The sequence below is a fragment of the Tachysurus fulvidraco genome, chromosome 21 (genome assembly GCF_022655615.1).
Source record: "Tachysurus fulvidraco isolate hzauxx_2018 chromosome 21, HZAU_PFXX_2.0, whole genome shotgun sequence".
Taxonomy (NCBI): domain Eukaryota; kingdom Metazoa; phylum Chordata; class Actinopteri; order Siluriformes; family Bagridae; genus Tachysurus; species Tachysurus fulvidraco.
The window spans coordinates 8,896,959-8,920,747 of NC_062538.1; the positions used below are offsets into that span (position 1 = coordinate 8,896,959).

The 23,789-nt window shown below is 36.5% G+C and overlaps 3 protein-coding genes across 4 annotated transcripts in view; 2 read left to right on the top strand and 1 right to left on the bottom strand.

The window, feature by feature from the left end:
* Positions 1-504: 504 nt before the first annotated feature.
* si:dkeyp-69c1.9 lies at positions 505-5,897 on the top strand. 2 transcript variants are annotated; one of them, XM_027134163.2, is made up of 6 exons: positions 505-785; positions 1,661-1,819; positions 2,621-2,743; positions 3,417-3,636; positions 3,776-3,902; positions 5,267-5,897. In XM_027134163.2, the coding sequence occupies exons 2-6, from the start codon at positions 1,669-1,671 to the stop codon at positions 5,273-5,275; spliced, it is 630 nt and encodes a 209-aa protein (XP_026989964.1). In that variant the 5' UTR covers positions 505-785; positions 1,661-1,668; the 3' UTR covers positions 5,276-5,897. The 2 variants fall into 2 exon arrangements, with proteins under 2 accessions (XP_026989964.1, XP_026989965.1); XM_027134164.2 differs by lacking the exon at positions 2,621-2,743 and having other exon boundaries at positions 507-785.
* Positions 5,898-6,033: 136 nt separating this feature from the next.
* bud13 (BUD13 homolog) lies at positions 6,034-10,840 on the bottom strand. The gene is made up of 10 exons (XM_027134161.2): positions 10,510-10,840; positions 10,262-10,358; positions 9,695-9,776; positions 9,449-9,491; positions 9,020-9,357; positions 8,675-8,928; positions 8,147-8,394; positions 7,652-7,842; positions 6,620-6,701; positions 6,034-6,388 (listed from the first exon to the last, which is right to left on the bottom strand). The coding sequence occupies exons 1-10, from the start codon at positions 10,791-10,793 to the stop codon at positions 6,295-6,297; spliced, it is 1,713 nt and encodes a 570-aa protein (XP_026989962.1). The 5' UTR covers positions 10,794-10,840; the 3' UTR covers positions 6,034-6,294.
* A 1,825-nt stretch (positions 10,841-12,665) lies between these two features.
* gig2e (grass carp reovirus (GCRV)-induced gene 2e) overlaps positions 12,666-23,789 on the top strand; it is a 14,398-nt gene continuing 3,274 nt past the window's right edge. Inside the window, exons 1-3 of the mRNA XM_047805891.1 lie at positions 12,666-13,151; positions 18,194-18,641; positions 18,904-18,943. Of these exons, the coding sequence (XP_047661847.1) occupies positions 12,681-13,151; positions 18,194-18,641; positions 18,904-18,943 (959 nt within the window). The 5' untranslated portion in view covers positions 12,666-12,680. The remainder of the gene's footprint in view (positions 13,152-18,193; positions 18,642-18,903; positions 18,944-23,789) is intronic.

Consider the following 23,789-nt stretch of genomic DNA (forward strand, 5'->3'; position numbering starts at 1 on the left):
GCTGAAACAAATGGGATGGACAATTAATAAATTAAATGTAAAAAAAAAATTAAAATATGGTGCAAATGTTTTTTTTTAATCTTTCTTTAGTCCCGCTAGCCACACTGATGACAATTTATTGCACATCAAAATTTGTGCATCTTGCACTTTCTGTAAACTAGCTACAAAACATTTGGAAAACCAAAGAAAGTATTTTGTTTTTAGTATACACTGAAGACATTTGGGTTTGACACATGTGGGTCTGATATCTAAACAGAAAGGTTTACACACCAGTTTTGCACAGATTAATGTCTAGTAGCAGATGGAATTATCTTAAATTATAATTAAAAAGCAACAAAAATCTGTAAAAGAAATATGACAATGCTAACTGTAATTGAAATGATTTTTAATAAACTTGCAATTCTGCTGTAATTATATTTAATTGAATATTATTATTATTATTATTATTATTATTATTATTATTATTATTATTATTATTATTATTATTATAATACAGTGTTAGATGTATTACCTCTTAGCGTGTCTAAATTCAGACTAAAATAAAACTCAAGTTCAGTTAGTAACTTGGAGTCATTCACACCCTGCTGTGGGTCTCATTGTCCTTTAGCTAATTCACTCACTCAAAAGGCTTTTGAAAAGAATAGACCAACCATGGCAACCACCATCAACTAAGGCTTACAGAGGATTTCTATCAAGCCTGTTGTGAGAATGTAAGAAAAACTGAGCTGCTGAAGGCTACTAGAACAGCGTGAATCTCATAGAATTACAAATCAACCGTATTGAAGGTGAGCATTTATTTGCAATAATAAACATAATAAGCTACAAAGTTTATTAAAGGTAACACAGGACTACTGATCAGTTTTCAGACATTTTCTTTGGTATTAACAAAGCCGGGTCTGAACACAGCTTTATATATAGAAGAAGTAAAAAAGTTTTACTCAACATTTATTCTATTATCTTGAGCCAATGTTACAGAAACTTAGGGTTTATTTCACAGAAGTAAGGCAATTGGCTCCAAAGTATATCTTAAGATGTAAAAATATAGTTTTCATACTGTTTTCAGTATTAAAGTGCTATTTCTGGATGGGAAAACCATTTAAACCTCTAATTTAACAACCAGACCCACGTTATGGTTACCTAGATCAATGAATGGCTATTCTATGTATGGCGAGCTAGTTAGTTATGTTCAACAGTTTCCACATAGCCACATGGTATTTATTGTCATATGTACATGCTATAGGTGATGTACAGTATGTAACGTTACAAGTGTTGGGATTCAGAACAATGTAACATGTAACATGTATCCATGTAACAGCAGCACCACTCATGCTGCAAGATCCACCACTTTAAAATCCACTTTAAATCAACCATCTACCATTAAAGACAATTTCAAGCTGAAGTTAATCTCTGTGCTTCTTAGGTGTGAAAGTTGATATACAGTGACTTTACTACAAATAATGTTGTGTAGTGAAGGATCCAGACATTGCTGTTTACTGAGTATTTTAGCTACACACCAAAATAACTAACAGTCATACTGTGCTCTATATGGCATTTAGGGAGTGGTTCAGGATGCAACATGGCAACCTAATTACTACAAACATCATGCTGTACAGCACATGGTTAATTTCTACTAACATACAGTTTTATCTCCTTAATGCAGAGAAAGTAATGACAATGCAGAAAAGACCACTTAGAAAGTTATGTCCACTTCCTCCCCATGGCCATGATTTGCGATTTGGATTAATGCATCTTATGAATGATCAAAGGATAAAGCCCTTGCAAGCGTTCCCTCAGGTGGGGGAGCTTCCTCCTGTCGCAGGTAAAATGTTAACAATGCAAAACAAAAATAGTAATAAATGATAAAATTCAGTTTAATTTGAGCAACATTTTGTTTACACAATGTAACTAAGACGAGTTTGAAGTTCTGTAGTTTTTTTTGACCCAGAGCTACATTTAGCTGAATTTAACAATCAACAGAGCCATCATGTAGATTGCTTAACTAAATAAATACACACTCACCTCAAACTAAAAAATTCTTGTAGTGTCTCACACTGAATGCCAGTTAACTCTTAAGTACAAAGACAATGTTAGAAACAGTCCTAGCCAAAAGAACATCCTATACATCTTTCTTTCTTGGAAAAAATGTTTGCTATCACTCTGTGCTAGGAATTATACCTATTCATTGTAATAGGATGTGTAATAGTATACAGATAATAATAAAGTTTCATTTATATAGGTAATGTTTTTTAATGCTTTTTTTTTTGCTAATTTATGAACCTATTTGTGTACAAATTAGCCAAAAATGCTGTATGATTAGGTTTCCTTGTTTGTTAGCTACGGATAATATTTCTAAAAATAATTCACTTTGAAGAAATTATTGAAGCTCTGGGATGTATAAAGAGAAATGATTATAGGTGAAATAGACTTCCATTACTACAAACTACAAAGTACTAAATTAAAGACTGAATGTCTGTACATTTAATGTTAGCTATATTCATTCTTAACATAGTCAGTTGTTGATGAAAGAAAAACTAGTATAGAGCACATTGACGGTAATGTGTGGCAATAATATAAAATAAACTAAAATCAACTCATTCTGAATGTCTTATTTCTCTGTCAGGTTTATTGCTCTATCCAGATAAGCATGAGAAGATGGTAACAACGTCAGAAATAGCTTTTGGTCCCAAACCTTATGCCAGGACTGAACCAAAGAAGATGCTAAAGTGTAGTCTGACTCTAGAGGGTGAGGCTGATTTCTATATGAGTAATGGGGCTTATTTATCAAGTTGGATGTGACCAAATTTATCTGTAGGCTATTTTTTGTAGAAAAAGAAATTTGGTCTTAATGAACATCCAGCTATGCGCTCAACTACGTGAACGTCAACAATAGTGTAACCGGTGACGAGTTACAAGTCATTTTATATATGGACTATGCTGTCTAGTTTTAACTGCTAATTCATTTCATGCACAAGTTATTCAAAAATGTTTTGAAACTCAGATTTGGTATTAATTATTTTTACAGAAAGTATTTCTAAAATAAATACTTGAACTAAGATAAATAAATAAAACTAGATATACAATTAAGGCAAAAGTAATGGTACTCTAATAACAGGAGGAAGAGTTAGTGTGTATTTAATTCTATGGTAGGTGACACTGTAGTGGCTGAGTTGCATTACTAGCACATTGATCACACTCCGTGCTCTTACCTTTTGGTCAAGTAGTGGTTTTCTGTGTGTATATTGCCTTTGATGGAGTTTTGTGTATGCCAATTTATTTAAATCAGCTATTCCTTTTTTATTTATCTATGTACGAAGAGATGACCTTAGCATAAAATTGCTAAATGAGGCCCAAGTGCATTAATACACTTCTGGCTGGCCAAAATAACTAACACACTACTGAATTAAACACTACTGCAGGGGATCAAAGCTACATAACAACCAACCAAGAGGCTTTTCCAGCACAGGCTTTACACTGTGATCCGTTGATGATGATGAGAAAAAGTTCAGTTAAACGTGAAAGGACTCCACACTACCAAACACACTACCAGCAGAGCTTCGTCCGACCGCAGTACTTTTACGGGAGAAGACTTCAAGCGCTGCCCCGTCCTGATAACCTTGCTATCAACCCAGGACTGAGGCAAGAAACTATCATAAACATCACATATGTTGGATAGGATCGTATTTAGGAACCCATTCCCATTTGACTGTTATGCATCATGTATGTTTTATACTTTGCTAATCTAAGAATAATAATGCAATAAAATGCCTTCTTGTAGGGCTGACTTCAAGACAGTCCAAATGCAGACCTACCCAGGATGGGACATCTCTCTTCACTCTCGTCCTCTTCCAGTTATAATGAAGGAGCAACTGTCACTAAAAGAGCAGCCACTCACTGCAAAAATAGTATGTGTATTCTGTGTTTTGTCTATTTATGATATACAGTATTGTTCAAAATAATAGCAGTACAATGTGACAGAATAATCAAGGTTTTTAGTATTTTTTTTTTAATTCAACGTGTCAAACAAGTTACTAGTATGTGTAGTAGATTGTCAGAAAACAAACAAGACCCAGCATTCATGATATGCACGCTCTTAAGGCTCTGCAACTGGTCAATTAGTTGAAAGGGGTGTGATAAAAAAATAGCAGTGTCTGCCATTGACTGTACAAACTCAAAACTATTTTGTACAAATGTTTTTGTTTCTAGGATTTAGCAATCCTGTGAATCACTAAACTAATATTTAGTTGTATGACCACAGTTTTATAAAACTGCTTCACATCTGTGTGGCATGGAGTCAACCAACTTGTGGCACTTCTCAGCTGTTATTCCACTCCATGATTCTTTAACAACATTGCACAATTCATTTACATTTCTTGGTTTTGCTTCAGAAACAGCATTTTTTATATCACCCCACAAGTTCTTGATTGGATTAAAGTTTGGGGATTGGGCTGGCCACTCCATAACATTAATTTTGTTGGTTTGGAACCAAGATTTTGCTCATTTACTAGTGTTTGGGGGTCATTGTCTTAAAACAACCATTTCAAGGGCATGTGCTCTTCAGCATAAGGCAACATGACCTCTTCAAGTATTTTGACATATGCAAACTGATCCATGATCCCTGGTATGCGATAAATAGGTCAAACACCATAGTAGGAGAAACATGCCCATATCATGATGCTTGCACCACCATGCTTCACTGTCTTCACTGTGTACTGTGGCTTGAATTCAGAGTTTGGGGGCTGTCTCACAAACTGTCTGTGGCCTTTGGACCCAAAAAGAACAATTTTACTCTCATCAGTCCACAAAATGTTCCTCCATTTCTCTTTAGGCCAGTTGATGTGTTCTTTTGCAAATTGTAACCTCTTCTGCACATGCCTTTTTTTAAACAGGGGGACTTTGTGGGGGATTCTTGAAAATAGATTAGCTTCACACAGACATCTAACTGTCACAGTACTTACAGGTAACTCCAGACTGTCTTTAATCATCCTGGAGCTGATCATTGGCTGAGCCATTGCCATTCTGGTTATTCTTCGATCCATTTTGATGGTTGTCTTCCGTTTTCTTCCACATCTCTCTGGTTTTGCTCTCCATTTTAAGGCATTGGAAATTATTTTAGCTGAACAGCCTATAATTTTTCACTTACTGGTAACTTGTTTGCCACGTGGCAATAAAAATATACTAAAAACCTGGATTATTCTGGTTAGTCACATTGTACTGCTATTATTTTGAACAATACTGTAAGCTTGACATGATGTTCTTCTTCTCTCAGCTGATCTGACAACTTCCAGGCTGTCTATCAGAACCATGGACTGAAGAAAGAATTGGACCACTCACTACTGCTGCTTTACCTAAGTCGCTATCAGATCTAGCACACTGTTCGAAGGCATGATCGGGCAAAAAAAAAAATAAACTTACACAGTTTTCCACTTGTTCACACGAATTATTCAACATTTGATTCATATGCTAATGTTTGAAGTTATGAAGCAGCTTAGGTTTTCATCAAAGCTATAAGCCTAATATATTGTAAGAAATCATTATTTACCCCAAACAGATGGTACATATTTAGAAGTGTAAATATCTCCGCTCTACTTTTCTTTTGGAGGAAGACGAGCCTTGATGGTATAAAGCCACCAATGTGTGCTGAAGAAAATTGTGACTTCAAATGTCTGTCAGCTAAATAGCTACGTTTTATTAATGTTTATGAAGTATGTTAAGTCACATGTGTCTTAAATCACAAACATGTGTATGTGTTACCTCATCTCTGAAGATCTACATGTGATGCTTGTGTAATTATGATGGTGTGCATGTGTACTGTACATGTCTTGGTTGGTCGGCTACACCTGGGGTGAACAATTGTGTAGTCACAGACTCCTAAAATATCTAACACAACAGGTCACAACAGTACAACATTTGGTGAAGAGCACCCTCTTGTGCTTAATTAGTTAGTCTCTATTATATTTCCATGAAAAAGATCCTTCAGCAAGCACCATGGATGTTAAGTACACCAACCATCTGTTAAAATCATTTGACATAAGATGTTATGAAAACAACATTTAATAAACCTCACAAAATAAAACAGATACACATATACAACTGCAGAAGTCCTTAAAACTCACAATATGCACTGCGTGTGTTTTGGTCAATCGCCGTGGTTGATAATGACGTTTTCATCATTTAAAGAGGTCCATTTATACAACCTGGTCCATGCCATTGAATTAGAGAAACATGTACACACACACACGCACTTACGCATGCGCACACGCAAGCACGCACACACACGCACGTCCGGATAAGTGTTTACATGTCCTCCACACTCCATTTGTATGCTTCCTCTTGCACAGCTTTTTTTTCTGATATTCTGCTGAAGCGCTTCTGCTCAAATCCGTTAGACCTAAAAATTAAGAAATGAAATGTTTTTTTAAAAAAGAAAAAGAAAAAGAAAAGAAAAATGTGCCTCAATCCTATGTATTGTTGGATAGGCCAGAATATGCACAATGTTGTTTCCTTCATATGTTCAATTACAATATACCATATATTCTTTAATAAATAGAAAACTATAACATGTTTTATTCCTGACATCATCAATTGTCAACAACAACAAATAAAAAAAAAAGATCGGTACCTGTCTACTCCGTCCCAACGATATCCCGGCATGATGTTAAAGCGGTTTGGGGGTGGAGGTGGACCCCGATAACGTGGTTGATCTACATTTAAAAAATAAAATAAATAAACAAACAAAAAATAACAGATCAGTATTTTAGAAATGAATAACAAATATAGTTACAACATTATACATAATTATTAATATTAAATACTGTAGTGAACATGAAAAAATGTCTAAATGACTAAATTGAGGCAATAGCTCCTGACCAGCAGCGAGGAACAAGTTCTAAACAAGTTCTACACAAGTTCTAGGTTTTCGCATTAGCCAGGGTTCATCAGTACCAGTCCTGGAGGTCAGATTTGGAGTCCAAAGTGTTCACAGAGCACAGTGTGGTGATCTCCCTGCTCATGGACACCTGTTAAACCTGCTACTTTAGCTACCAGCTGAAGGTATGATCAGGAACATTACAGAACTATGTGGATTTTTTCAGTCCTGGACCTTCAGGATTGAAAATGAGGACCACCAGTTTAGCAGAAATAACAAGGGTCTGAGATATTTCAGTGTGAGATGATTTTACCGCTGTTAGGATAAGCTTACACAGAGATGTAGCTGCTTATGTACATGCACTTGGAGCATCTCAGAGATCGGAAAAAGGGCTCGACCAAGCTGTTACCTCATTAAAGCTGGGGTTCACGATGTATCAAAAATGTTTCAGCAAACGGGTTGGGCCGACAAACAAAACAAACGTGTAGCCAATTAGCAGAAAGGGGTACGTGTTGACAATATGCGGCGGAGAGAGTGTTCAGTGCGCATGTCTGACATTAGCCTCTGCCATTACCTCTGCCTCGGGTTCTAGGTGTTGAACTTCGTCTTCCACGTAAAACGGAGCTAAACCTTTCATGGTACAACACACAGTACTACAAAAACACATTAGTATTACTCATTGGGGCGTGTTTGTTTAGGTGATTTCAAATGTCAACATTGGCTTTCAAACATCGTGCACCCCACCTTTAATATAGGCTTAGTGTCTGTGGGTTTTAATTCTCTAACCTTTGATGCCTGTGGTTTTTGCATTCTTCTCCTTCTTCTTCCGCAGAAGTGCAGCCATCGGGTCTCCATCTCTCTCCTGCTCCCTCAGCATCTTGTCCAGGTCTTCATCATCAATGTGACGTGCCAGCGGCTTCTGAGCCTCTCTGAGTGCATCAGCCACATTCTGCTCCTGCAACTGCCTCTGAACCAGTCTGAGAGAGTGTGAGAGAGAGAGAGAGAGAGAGAGAGAGAGAGAGAGAGAGAGAGAGAGAGAGAGAGAGATACACAGGCAGAGAGAGAGAGACTTTTTATTACGTTATTATATGTTACATGGATGTCAAATTATTAAACGAATCCTTACTATATATAGATACGATGTAGGACATTATTATTCTTTATTAAATATATAGATGCACTGTTGGAAAAAGAGGATCTGATTACATTCCAGTGTTTTATAGCTTAAACTAGGACTTATTCCACTGTATGTTATATATCCACAAACCAAAGTAAACGTACCCTTTGCCCCACTGTGCATATTTCTCATCCTTCTCTGCCTTCTCCCCCGCTTTTCTGCTCTGTTCGGCACGCTCAGTCTCAAGGTCACGCTTCTTTCCTGTTTTATCTCTAAAAACAGTCGCTGCGTTACGGGACTCCTCTTCAAGCGGGCGGTTGTGTTTTTCCCTCCTGCGCATTTCCTCCTGCTCTTTCCGTAGGGTTTCAGAAGACACCAGACCAGCAGCTCCACCGGATAACATCTGAGGCTCCTGCAAGAAGTTGGATTCGAGACTTAAAGGAACAATTAAAGCAGGATTAAAGTAAAACTTCACCCTGAAACATTAGATATATTGAAATATATTTTACAATTCTGATGCTTCGTTAGTGAAATAACTCAGTCGAGCTCTGTATCAATCGGAATCATCAAACTGTACTAGAAAGCCTCAGAGACATTTTGGCTACTCTTTGTCAGAACCTCCACCCATAGATGCAGTCTTAGCTCTAATCACATACACAGCACACATTTATTCTGTGCATCTTCATGCTTACTGTCTGTGCAGCAGGGACGCGAGCACGACGAGGAGGAGAGAGATCTGAGTCTGATCCACGCTTGTCCTGTGGCCTCTTCCTGGGAGGAGAGAGGTCAGAATCTGACCCCCTGCCTCCCTGTGCCCTTTTCCTTGGGGGAGACAGATCAGAGTCAGAGTCCCGTCTGGTGTTAGGGCCTCTTCGTGCTGGGGACAGGTCTGAGTCTGGGACACGACCACCTGAAGATGATTTTGACTTTGCTCTCTGTGGAGAATCTGTAAAATAGACAGAGCATATTCAATATGTTTATTAAGAACCAATCATGAGGTTGAGATGTGTGGATGAGAAATCTCCTTATTCCTGTACCTTTATGATGGCGTTTTTGTGTTTTTCGTGGAGAAGAAGTTGATGAGGAGTCATGCCATCTGGATTTGGCATCGGTTCTGTGTCTGGGTGGTGAAAGGTGTGGAGAATCCTGGCGAGATTTCCTTTTAGGGGAAAGATCAGGAGAGTCATGACGAGATTTCCTTTTAGGGGAAAGATCAGGAGAGTCATGACGAGATTTCCTCTTAGGAGAGAGATCAGGAGAGTCATGACGAGATTTCCTCTTAGGAGAGAGATCAGGAGAGTCATGGCGTCTTCCCCTTCCTGGAGAACTATCAGGAGAATCATGTCGAGTTCTTGTATTCTCCTTGATCTCTGAGCTTGTATAAGTGTGAGATACAGAACATTAAATCCTTACATTCATCAGTGATAGTATAAAGTTATCTATTTAAAATAATCAAAATCAATTACCTTGTTTCTGAATGCAGGATTTCTTGAGATTCATCATTTGTGGCTTTGACATGGAAAAAAAATGACAATGTAGAAAAATTACTTATGTAGAAGTAAAGATTTAAACTCTTGGATCACAATGTTTTAGAAAGATAATGAAATACATGGTGCGCTGTGGTGATGATTATTTTTGTATATTGCAGAATTGAGAACTATCTTTATACAACAGTATAAAGATGACAATAAGTTAAATCTTTAATGTATCACCTCCAAGCACTTTCCACTTGTTAGTTCTGAAGATTTCAAGTTGCTTGACTTCGTCCGGACGCTCGTCTATTATTTCTGCTATCTGAAGTAACGAATAAGCAAAATAAATGCAATTCACAGCACAAGCTTTTTTTTATATATAGCATAGCAAGTAAAATCAGTGTGTCTAAATTTTTTCATTTGTTTTAGTTCTATAAGTTGACATCAGACGATTAGGACAAATGAGGAAAAACTGAGAACAGGAGCCATTTTTAATCGAAAACACAAGGCTCTATTTCACTACACTCCCATGTATTTCAGATCGTTCTCATTAAGTGCTTTCAGGTCATGCTCCAGGCTGCTACTGTATTTGACCTGCACATTTTGATGTTTTTACTTTACAGTAGCCTGTACAGTATACTATATTCTATTCTTGAGCTTTGAGCTACAGTGTAACTGCATTATGTGGCATAAATATACACAAACAAAACTAAATGTACAGTATTGTAAAGCTGGAAAACCCGCCAAAACTGTGCAAGAGCAGAACAACCAGTAGCTGAACCGCCTTCATATTTAAATGGTAGTTACCACAGGTGCCTCTTCCTCATCATCTTCATCCATGTTCTCCTTCTCATGGTTCATAGCCAGTTCCCTCCAGTCAATGTCATCATCAACAATTTTCATCCTGCAAAGTTTAGCACTCTATAAAACCATTTTAACTGCCATGTCTGTTTAGTTCGGCCACCTGTAAACACACTGTTATTGTACATATCCACATGCTAAGCTAACTTTGTGCAGCTACAGCCAGTGATATAGACAATTCCATCTTTATTTACCCTCTCCCGGCGGGTTTAGGACGTTTTTTCTTAGCTTTCTTCTCTTTTGACTTCTTGCCATCTTCACTGTTTGATAAATAGCGCTTTAAATACTCCGCTTTTGAAATAGTAGTACTTGCGCTTATTGCGCTCTTGGAGGCAGACATTTTGTTTTGGCATTCACTAAAGTCCAGGGGTTTCGTTACCACGACGTAAAGTGGGCGTGTTTCCGGAGGTCTTGGAAAAACGCTCTCTTTAAAAAAACAAACAAAAAAACAGCATACTATAAAGGACAACACAGTCATACAGGTGGATTTATTTTAGAAAACAAATAAGCAACCAAAAACTCAAGTTATGGTTAGGGTTAGATTAGCAAATAGGCCACGCCTACCAGATGACGTAATATCTGTTATGCTGTTCTGAAATCCCTGCAAAAATAAGTGCCCGCCTTTTGTTTTGGACCCACGTCACCAGAAGGGTAGCACAGAGGGCCAAAAATGCACAGCGCAATATTCGCGAAAGGAATTGAGTGATCACCACAAAGCCAAAACCTCACAAATCACTGCTAGTTTTGAAAGTATCAGTTCCTCAAGACCTGAAATGCTCAGTTGTTTTTATTATATAAATACATTTTACAATGCAAATGAATTTTACTGCACTTTATTTGTCACCATGTTAAATAATTAAACATGGTACCTTTATGTTTTTTCTACTTGCGATCCATCTTTTGTAACATGGACTAAAGTCCATTAGTATTAAAATCTATATAGTAATTGTCAGCTTAAAATAGACCTCTCATTCTAACAGACCATTATATTAGTATATTTGTAATTCATGGTCATGCTATATGTTGTCTGTGTTTCCTGTTATTTTATTTTTAAATTAAGCTTGAGGATCAGTTACACTGAATGATGTTCAATATCTGGCATTTAGGGTCAAAAATTTAACAATTTAACTTTCATTACTTGAGGATATGTTTTTCTGGGTTGTTTTGTGTGTGTGTGTGTAATGTTTAAATGATATTGTTTTTCTTTAAACACATAAAATGTTCAAATTTTTTATAAAGCTCCACCTGCCATTCCAATGTTATATTTTATCGAATCATTCTGTGTGAAACTACACACCCTCTGTAGGCTTCCTTTAGTAACCCACACTAAGAAACTGCTCAGTCAGTTAGTTATGTCATTTCTAAGGTAAGCAGTGAGCAACCTTAAACCTTAAGCAGTTAAAGCAGCCTCATAGTAATTCTTTTTTGTATAAATAACTTATAAGTAATGTATCATGCTTGTAATTTATTGTACAGAGACTTATATAAATCATCTTAAACACATAAAATTTTCAAAATTTTTATAAAGACCCACCTGCCATTACAATGTTATTCATCATGAACAGGATCGTCAGGTATATTTTAGTAAATCATTCTGTACAAAGATCAGAATGAAAGGACACACCCTCTGTAGGGTTCCTTTATTAACCCACACTAAGAAACTGCTCAGTGAGACTAGTTGTGTCATTTCTAAGGTAAGCGGTGAACACATTTTCACAGTATATTTCTTGCTTCTTTTAAAGCGGCCTCATAGTAATTCTTTTTTATGTAAATAACAACTAAGTAATGTATCATGCTTGTAATTTATTGTACTGAGACTTATATAATCATCTTAAACTTAAACGTAACTACGATACTTTAACATCTAGACATTCATCAAGCTAATAACAATATTTATTTAACTGTATATTTATACAAAGAATTAAGTTTGTATTTCATTTTTACATAATGACTTTGTTAATGACTACTGTACTTTTTTATACACACACTTTCACAACTTCTCACATGTCCACACTTATGTTACGTACAGCTTTAACCTGGCAACCTGTAATATTTGTCCTACAATACATCTGTAAAAAAGTCTCAGTCTGTAACTAACATGTAGAGTTATGTATAGGTATATGTATATTCATTCTTTTTTTTTTTGTGGTATATTGTGAGTTTATTGTGCATTTTAAAGTTATATGAATTGTTAAGTCTTACTTCTCAATGTTGTGGCTGTTTTGACACCACATGTACCCTTGGGGATAAATAAAGTACTCGACTGCACTCTCTACTCTTTGAATTTAACCACAATTTAATTTCATTTGAATTTTCTTTTCTGTAGTTGCAGTGATCTGAATAAACCTCTGTAATCATCATCACCATGTGGGTTGAGAATGAGTTGCATCCAGGAGAGATCATTCTCCAGAGCTACTCAGTGCCTACAAATGAGAAAGTGTACAGAATGTATCATGGTACCTCTCATCAGGCTGCGGAACAAATCATGAAAATCGGCTTTAAACAGTCTTCAGGTGGCATGTTAGGGCGTGGTGTGTACCTCAGTCGGGATCTTAAAAAGGCCAGTAGATACCCTTTGAATCTGCCTGAGGACAAGAGAGTTGTTATAGTTGTGAAAGTCAGTGTTGGGAAAGTGAAGAAAATTGATAAACAAGGTCACCCACTGCAGAAAACCTGGCATGATCATGATTACGACACTGCTTGGTGTCCTCCTGGATGTGGCATGGTTTCAAGTGGTCTGGAAGAAGATTGTGTTTGGGATCCAAAACGTATTGAGATCATTGATATAATTCGTCCAAGAACAACATCAGGATCATGGTTTGACTGCAAATTGTTGTAAAAAACAAACAAAAAAATAAAATCAAAACTGTCTAAAAATGTCACTAATTAATAAAGAACTAAAGCCATCTTTTTATTATTTTTTTAATTTTAAACATTTGTGATTTACAATGAACATATTTTAATAGTCATTGATTATTGCACTTAAAAACAATTTTTTTTAAAACCATGACAAATTTATTATTAAAATATAATAAAAAAATTACAGTATACCACACATAAGTCAGAATTAAGTCAAAATTTGGGAAAAAATGAAATGATGCCAATAATCATCTGACATAAAGCCAGATCTGATAACAAGATAAAGAAAATTATGTATTCTGTAATTTCACTTTCATTTTCACCGACATTAGCAGCAGATCCTTTAAGTCCTGTAAGTTGCGAGGTGGAGCCTCAATGGATCAGTCTTGTTTATCTAACACATTCCAAAGATGCTCGACTGGCTTGAAATCTGCATTCAATTCTTCAGCTATTTGTGCTACAGAAGCTCTTCTGCTGGATTGGAACAAACAGTTTGAGCCTTGGACTATCAATTTGGCCTTTGTCAAAGTCACTAAGATACTTGGCCATTTTTCTTGCTTGCATCACATCAGTTTTTTATTACTCTGTTTACTTACTACTTAATATATTCCAATTCTTTATAGGTTGTGAGATAATCAGTGTTATTTGATACAAACTGTACATTCAGTGAATTTTATGTTATAACAGATCAGAATATGTGTTACAGTAATATTCATGTAATCTCAGACTGTATGATCAGAAATAAGAAAGCTGTTTGACTATGAAGCATAAATAACATATATAAAGTGAAGCTTTTGCTTATTATTTAAGCAGTCAGATGTTAGGATCCAGCCGTTACTTTGGCCATGTGCCTTTTGTTTATGTTCTGTGTTCACTTGTCTGCCCCGCCCTTGTCTCTTCCTCCCTGCCTCTGCACACCTGTTCCTTGTGGTAATTGTCATATGTATTCAGCCGTGCTGCATTGCCTATGGCGGCGAGAAATCCTTGTCATCTTTGGTGTCATCTCTTGTCTTCTTGTGTGTCGTCTTTTCTTGTGTGTCGTCACGTTGGTTGTCTTGTCTGTGTTTCAGTTTTCTGTGTTTTATTTAATAAAACCAGTTTATTTTTACGCTGTCCTGCATTTGGGTCTCTTTTTATCCCCACCTCGCTGACAGAAGGATTCCTCCAAACTCAGACCCAGAAGGATAGCTTTAGCCTGGACCGGCTCTTTGGGAGTTTTTTCTCTGAACTGCTCTCTTTGCCATGTTTTTTTTTTTACTGGACTTTTGTTATTTTTCTTTTGTGTTTCGTATGACATCAATCCGCTTTTTTTCTGGTGAGGTACGTCGCTCCACCTCCGGTTTCCCGTAGAGGATGCCGCCTCTCTTCTTGCTGGTGAAGGATGTCACCAGCCTGGTTTTGTATAGTTTTTTTCGGTGCCCTGTGACATCGCCTTGCACCTGTTCCGGTGGGGGACGTCGCTTCACTTCCAGGTTTCCAGTGGAGGGCACCACCTAACTTCCTGTCCTCGGGGGGTGTTGCAAGTCTGTATTTTGTCCTATGGATTTTTTGTTCCGTGGTGGAGGATTTTTTCCACCCTCCCCCACTTTCTGGTTTTCTGGACTTGGGTCTGGCCACGGTGTTTCGGGGGTTGTGCTTGGCTGTGGACGTCGCTAGGCCCTTCTGCTTTGCTGTGGACGTCGCTCTACCCTTTTGCTTGGCTGTGGACATTGATCTGCCCTTCTTCTCGGTTGTGGACGTTGCTCAGCCTTTCTGCTCTGCTGTGGACATCGCTCGGCCCTTTTGCTCGACTGTGGCCATCGCTCTGCCCTTATGCTAAGCTGTGGCCATCGCCCGGCCCTTCTGCTTGGCTGTGGACTTCGCTCGGCCCTTCTGCTTGGCTGTGGACATCTTTCTGCCCTCTCTGGCTGCGCTGCTGTGTGCCTTGCTCCCCCCACCTGCCTCGCCCTGTGCCTTGCTCCCCCCACCTGCCTTGCCGTGTGCCTTGCTCTCACCTCCTGCCTCACCGTGTGCCTTGCTTCCCCTCCTTGATCTTGCCGGGATTGTGGTCCCCTCGGATATGGTTTGATATGGGATTGCTGGACCAGGAGCCACACCTTGAGGGGGGTACTGTCAGGATCCAACCTGGACTTTGGCCATGTGCGTTTGTCTATGTTCTGTGTTCACGTGTCTGCCACGGCCTTTTCTCTTCCTCCCTGCCATTGCACACCTGTTTCTTGTAGTAATTGTCATGTGTATTTAGTCGTGCCGCATTGCCTATGGCGGCGCAAAATCCTTGTCGTCTTTGGTGTTGTCTCTTGTCGTCTTGTGTGTCATTTTTTTGTCATGTTGGTTGTCTTGTCCGTGTTCCAGTTTTGTGTGTTTTATTTAATAAAACCAGTTTATTTTTACGCTATACTGCATTTGGGTCTCTTTTTTCCCCACCTCGCTGACAGTCACAGCTCTTCAGATCAAATGGAAATATCCAAAAAAAAGAACAACAACAACAATTCTATGACTGCTAAAATGTTTTAGAATTTCCTGACTATCAGTGTTTCTGTCCTAGAAAATCAACACTGTCTAAGTTTCAGGTCTAAAAATGACTGGAATTAATAAAGAACTTGAAAAAATATATACTTTTCCCACCAGTATATATGTGATTTTATGATAAAATTTTTGTGGTCTTGGGGCTTGTTTAAGTGTGATAAGACTCATAAAATAAATGCATTAGCTTTGTTTTCCACAAAAGGCCAAAAGCGCCATTATGCTGGGATTCCCCTGGCTTCAGAAACGCAATCTGATTATTGGACTGTTTTTCACCTTGAGTTTTTGCCTGCCTGTGTACTGGATTACAGACTGGTCATTACGCTGAGTGTTTTCCTGCCTTGCCTGATTATTTTGTCAAGCTTATTAGAGAGTTTATTATTTACATCTGCGTCCTGCATTTGAGTCCTCCTTTCCGGCCCACCCTGACAGACTGCTAAAATGTTCTCAAATTTCCTATCAGTGTTTCTATCATATAAAATCAACACTGTCTCTAAAATCAAAAATGACTAAATAATAAAGAACTGGAAAAAATAATCCTTTTTTTTCTTTCTTTTTAGATTTTATCTCAGTTTTCATGTGATTTTATGATAAAATACTTGTGGTCTTGGGGCTTGTGTAAGTGTGATAAGACTCTAATAAATGCCTTAGCTTTGTGTTTCTGTGGGTGTATTATGATTGTTAGTAATCTTGAAAAAAGTTTACTTCTTCTATTCTAATCTTGTTCCACAAGACCTCGAATGGTGTGCTATGGTGTTTGTCACCTGGACATTAGCATCAGATACTTTAAGATGTGTCATGCGGACTTCATGGTTCAGACTTGTTTATCCAGCACATCCCACATATGTTTGTTGTTAATAAGGACTTAAGTCAAATTTTTACAGGAAACCAAAAAGTTCACTTTCGTTTCCTCAGCCCGTGGCATTTGTAGGCGTGATACACGATTAAACAAACAAGTGCGACCGAGCCTTTTGTTTAACAGGGTGTGTACGGTGCAGTTTTTTGTTGTGTGAAAAGTAATGAAAAAATGTATCAGTATTTTAGAGCAATATGTACATGTTTGCTTTAAATATGAACTCAATATGTAAGAATATGAGGAACTTGATCAGGACAACATGGCACTATTACAATACAGGGAACGTGAGATTTATTATTACAGAAATATTCACAATATCAAAAATGATCTAATTATTTGTATAACAATATATTTTTCATGTTCCTCATGTTTATTGTTAAAATTCATAGATTATGTAGCATGTCTGACATACATATCCCTATGAATTAGCTGTTGCTCTATAATAACATATATGAATAAAAACAGAAGTAACATATGGTTTGTATTTATACTGATATGGTTACTTCTGTTTTTGTTCATATATGTTATTATAGAGCAACAGCTAATTCACAGGGATAAATTTATAATTTACCATATTTTAAATAAGAGAAGCTTAGGCCAAACATACTGTATCTTGTTTATATCTGGAAAGACAGCTTGAGGATCAATTACACTGAATGAGGTTCAATATCTGGCATTTTGGTCAAAAATGATTTAACATTTTAACCTTCATTACTTGATAATGAAGCAATGATTAAAAAAACCTATTTGTGTAAGTTTTAAATAATATTGTTTTTCTTTAAACACATATAAACTTCTATAAAAAACTTTTTATAAAGATCCTCCTGCCATTAAAATGTTATTCATCATGAACAGGATTGTCAGATATATTTTAGTAAATCATTCTGTACAAAGATCAGAATGAAAGGACACACCCTCTTTAGGCTTCCTTTATTAACCCACACTAAGAAACTGCTCACACAGACTAGTTGTGTCATTTCTAAGGTAAGCGGTGAACAAATTTTCAGAGAATTTTTGTTGCTTATTTAAATGTGACCTGATAGTAATTTTTTAAATCTTTTTTATAAATAACTACTAAGTAATGTATCATGCTCGTAATTTATTGTACTGAGACTTATATAATCATCTTAAACTTAAACCTAACTACGATACTTTAACATCTAGACATTCATCAAGCTAATAACAATATTTATTTAACTGTATATTTATACAAAGAATTAAGTTTGTATTTCATTTTTACATAATGACTTTGTTAATGACTACTGTACTTTTTTATACACACTTTCACAACTGCTCACATGTCCACACTTATGTAACGTACAGCTTTAACCTGGCAACCTGTAATATTTGTACTACAATAAATCTGTAAAAAGTCTCAGTCTGTAACTAACATGTAGAGTTATGTATAGGTATATGTATATTCATTCTTTATTATTTTGTGGCATATTGTGAGTTTATTGTGCATTTTAAAGTTATATGAATTGTTAAGTCTTAGTTCTCAGTGTTTTGCGGCTGTTTTGACACCAAATGTACCCTTGGGAATTAATAAAGTACTTAAGTGTACTCTCTACGCTTTGATTTTAACCACGATTTAAATTACATTTGACTTTTCTTTTATGTAGTTGCAGTGATCTGAATAAACCTCTGTAATCATCATCACCATGTGGGCTGAGAATGATTTGCATCCAGGAGTACCCTGTCTTGAGAGCTACTCAGTGCCTATTGATGGGAAAGTGTACCGAATGTATCATGGTACCTCTCGTCAGGCTGCTGCCCAAATCATGAATACCGGCTTTAAACAGTCTTCAGGTGGCATGTTAGGGCGTGGTGTGTACCTCAGTCGGGATCTTAATAAGGCCAGTAGATACCCTTTGGAGCTGCCGGAGGTCCAGAGAGTTGTTATAGTTGTGAAAGTCAGTGTTGGGAAAGTGAAGAAAATTGATAAACAAGGTCACCCACTGCAGAAAACCTGGCATGATCATGGCTACGACACTGCTTGGTGTCCTCCTGGATGTGGCATGGTTCGAAGCGGTCTGGAAGAAGATTGTGTGTGGGATCCAAGACGTATTGAGATCATTGATATAATTCGTCCAAGAACAACATCAGGACCATTCTATGACTGCTAAATTGTTGTAAATCAACATCGTCTGTTTCAGGTCTAAAAATGATTGTAATTAATAAAGAACTTGAAAAAATATATACTTTTCCCACCTGTATTTATGTGATTTTATGATAAAATACTTGGGGTCTTGGGGCTTGTTTAAGTGTGATAGGACTCATAAAATAAATGCCTTAGCTTTGTTTTTTTTGTGGGTGTATTATGATTGTTAGTAATCTTGAAAAAAGTTTACATCTTCTACTTCTAATCTTGTTCCACAAGACCTCGAATGGTGTGCCATGGTGTTTGTCACCTGGACATTAGCATCAGATACTTTAAGATGTGTCGTGGGGACTTCATGGTTCAGACTTGTTTATCCAGCACATCTCATAGATGTTTGTTTTTAATAAGGACTTAAGTTCAATTTTTACAGGAAAACAAAAAGTTCACTTTCGTTTCCTCAGCCTGTGGCATTTGTAGGCGTGATACACGATTACACGATTAAACAAACAAGTGTGACCGAGCTATTTGTTAAACAGGTTGTGTATGGTGCAGTTGCACAGCATATGGTGAATTTGCATTAAAAGGAATGAAAAAAATTATAAGTAATTTAGAGCAATATGTACATGTTTGTTTTAATTATCAACTCAATATATAGGAACTTGATCTGGACAACATGGCACTATAACAATTGTTGTGAGCCAGCGGCATGCAAGCGATGTTATCAGACACTGGCATGTACTGGATGGAGTTACAGGACTCTACATAGCTGATACTGTTTTTCTTAATACTGGTCCTCAGCAAATAAATAATAATAAATATCAAGGTACACCACGACCAATTATTAACTTATCCGTCAATAGACAGACAGACATAGATAATACAAAGAGAAGGAGAAATAGGGAAAGAAAAGCTAAACGTAAGGGGAAGAAACAAAGAAAGATTGATGTAAAAATCCAAAAGGTTGAAGAATTGGTTGAAGAGTTAAAAGATCTGAATATAAGTGTTTAAAAGAAGACATCGAGGGATCAGACGCTGTACCTAGACAGCTGGAGAAGATTCCAAAAGAAAAAAGAAGACTATAATGCATTATGTGTTATTATTTTTTATTTTCAGAATGTTCAAGAAAAATTGTGAAATGCTTTTCTTTTACTTATAATCATGTATCCTCATGTAATAGAGTTGATTAGATTAATCTTGTGTATTTTACTGTAAACTTTCTAGTAGTAAACACTTATAAAGCCTACTGTGTATTACTGAGAGTATCTGCACACACGTGTTTCAAGGCCTGCTGTTAAAAGTAAAGCCTTCTGTGTATTCGCGGGGAGTAATCTGCATGCGCAGTGTTTTATAGCTTGCTGTCAAATTCCATGGCGAAAGAAAGCTTCAGTTCTATATAATCACAGCCTGAGAGGTTGCAGGAAGTATGACCATATATAGAAGTGTTAACCGTGAGGTTAGAAAAGAAAAGAAATAAGCAGCGCACACAGAGTCGGCTGGTGAGATATGTTTGAGAAACCGAGAAGTATTTATGAAATAAGATGGTAGCCATCTAAAAGGCACAAAGCCAACCAAACCTGACAGCCAAATCTGGCCAAAGTAAAAAAAATATAAAAGCCTGCCTTGAATCACATCGAGTGTGCATTCTATTGTAAGCAGCCTTAGTGCATGTTATACTTTAGGTGCATCATAGAACAAATGCAAGTTTACACTTGGAGAGTGTTTCTTGGTTTGTTATAATCTTTGCATTAATACCTTTTACTTATTCTAGTACTGTTTTATTATTTGAAGGAAGTTTTTATTTGTAATCTTTTTCTTTTTCTTTTACATATATTACACACACCTATTTGTATTACACTACTTTTAATAAAAACAAGGCCTCCCATTGTGAGGATCCTGAAAAGACAAAAAGGTATAAGTCTGCCTCCTTCATTTAAAGATTCAAACAATAGTTTAAGTAGAAGACCTTGGAGAGGATCCTTTGTTAGAAGACCGAGGGGACTTCGAAGGACACCTGCGTTCAAGGTAAGACCAACTTTTAATAGTTGATCTTGTTTTTCCAACACGACCTCGTGCAAATTAAGATACACTCCTTAGTGGGGGAGCGTAAGGTTTCCTACGCAATCCGAAAACATGTGTCGCTAAGGGGCAAGTATATCAGTATAATTACTTCACAATACAGGGAACCTGAGGTTTATTGTTACAGAAATATTCACCATATCAAAAATGATCTAATTGTTTGTGTTAAATAACAATATATTTTTCATGTTCATCATGTTTATTATTAACATTCATAGATTATGTAGCATGTCTGACATACATATCCCTATGAATTAGCTGTTGCTCTATAATAACATATATGAATAAAAACAGAAGTAACATATGGTTTGTATTTATACTGATTCGAAACCAAACCATGTCATACCTAAACAACAAGAAAAAAACTCATTATTTTAAATGGTGTAGTAAAATGTCTACTGTACAAACATCATACCACACCTACAGACCAGCTAAATGACATTTACTGAACTATATTTGTCCCCATTATAAACAATAAAACATGCTACCTTTATGTTTTTCTACTTGATCCATCTTTTGTAACATGGACTAAAGTCCATTAGTCCTTATACTGTGTGGTAATTGTCAGTTTAAAATAGACATCTCATTCTAAGAGACCCTTTTATTATGATTTGTAATTCATGGTCAAATGAGAGCGTGTGTGTGCCCTGCGATGGGTAGGCACTCCGTCTAGGGTGTATCCTGCCTTGATGCCTGATGACCCCGAAAATAGTTTGGATAAGCGGTACAAAATGAATGAATGAATGAATTCATGGTCATACTCTGCGACCTGTAAAGATGTTGTCAGTGTCTCCTGCTATTCAATTTTTAGTTTTTTTGTCTTCCTTACCAGGACTTTGGAACGTGGACTCATGACTGCTCCTTTATCTTTACTTTCCCTTTCTCCCTTTTTCCTTTAACATTATGTGAGTATTCCTGTATTATAGCTTCCTGTGATTATGCTTCAACTGTGTGTGTGTTTGTGTGTGTGTGTGTGTGTGTGTGTGTGTGTGTGTGTGTGTGTGTGTGTGTGTGTGTGTGTGTGTGTGTGTGTGTGTGTGTGTGTGTGTGTGTGTGTGTGTGTGTGTATGTATGACAGGCCTCTCTCCTAGTGCTTAGAAAAAGACATTCCTGATCCATCCTGCCCTTGGCAAACAGTAATCCTACAGTAAAAATTATCCTAACAGTAATATATTGTCATTAAAAAGTGTTTGTGTTAGAATATATGTGTTAGAGGAGTCATATCTTGCAGGATGACCTTCAGCAAACACATGCATTACTAATGCTGGTCTATGTAAATAATGTTTTTGTGAGTACACAAGGTCTTATTCAACAGAGCAGAAAATGCAAATAAATTAATACAATTTATAAATTAATTAATAAATTAACGTATAGCAAACCTACAAAGACATGTGCTATAGAAACAAAAGTGAAAATGAATCAGGGACAAATCTCCTTTACTCCTTAACTTATTCAATCATCTTATCTCTTTATGACTCTTCATGATGAGTCTATCCTATCCAAACTTACAGTATGTTTTTATTTGACACAGTGCAGTACAAGACCCTGTTCAAATTAATGAGTCTTGGACCTCATTGTTTTTGTACATGGATGCACATTTCTGTTCCATATAGACTTTCTAAAAACATTTGAATGCTAACAAACCTCAGCAACGTTAAACACCATATGCTACCAGCAGATGTTTTAAAACACTTTTCATGACTTTTCATAATTACATACACCATATAGCCAAAAAAGTGTATGAAAACCTCACCGTTACACCAATAGGCGAGATTTCTCCAAAACTGTTGCTACAAAGAAGCACATAATTGTCTATAATATTACTGTATGTTGTATCATTAAGATTTCCCTTCACTGGATTTAAAGGGCCCAGGCCAAACATGTTGCAGCATGACAATACCCCTGGTCACAAAGTAAGACATGATTTGCCAAGGTTGGTGTGAAAGAAGAGAGTTTGTTGATTGTTTTTCTCCTAAGACCATTCCTATGTTCCTACTGAATGTACCTACAGTATGCTGTGGTCAGAACTACTCGATTTTTACTTTTAAATGATTCATATTAAATATAGTCCCAATCAATTTATTTTGCTAACTTAATATCTACACAGATGTGTAGATGAAACATACTGAGTATTATTTACATTATTTCTGTTGCAGTGTGCACAGTCTTTTTTCATTTTAGTTTAACCATTAATCCATTGTTCTTTGTCTGTGTTTTACTGTTTTGAATAAATTCCTATTGCATTCACTACAAAGACACACCCCCTACGTATTTCTTTATAAACACAAAGACAGAACATACTCTGCCAGATGAAGGGTCCTGTTACAGAGGTACATTTTTCTTGTACAGTGTAACAATGTTCTTTCTGTAGTATTATTATATTGGTTAAGTATTAATAATACATTTGCAAAGATTTAACTGTTACTTAATACTGTACAAAAAAGATATCTGTATTGATTCCATCTTAGAACGAGCTCAGTCAGACTAGACATGTTGTTCCCGAGGTAAGCAATGAACAAATAACTTTCTTGACTATTTTACAGTGACTGCGTAGACATTTTCCCTTTTTTTAATAGATAAACAAAGAGCAATATACAGTATCATGTTTGTAATTCATTGCTGACTTAATAACCATGAAATTAATTAATTTAATTAATTAACTACAGATACTTAATTAATTAACTACAGATACTTTACTCGTACTTTACTTGTACCGACTGAGGTACACACCATGCCCTAACATGCCGCCTGCAGACTGTTTAAAGCCGGTTTTCATTATATTGTCATTTATTTGATAAGATCTCAGTCTCTGAATGATGTGTAAAGTCTAGATATTCATCATGTTTCCTGAATTGGTCTTTCATAAAAACATGTAAGGTAATTTTACATAATGACTTTATTAATAACTACTCTACTGTTTTTATGTACAGACTACCATAAATCCTCATCACACATATTTAACATACAGTTTTAATCCTGCCAACCTGTAACATCTGTCCTACTGTAAATCTGTACAGAAATCTGTCTCTGTAAATAACTTGGAGACTTATGTATATGTA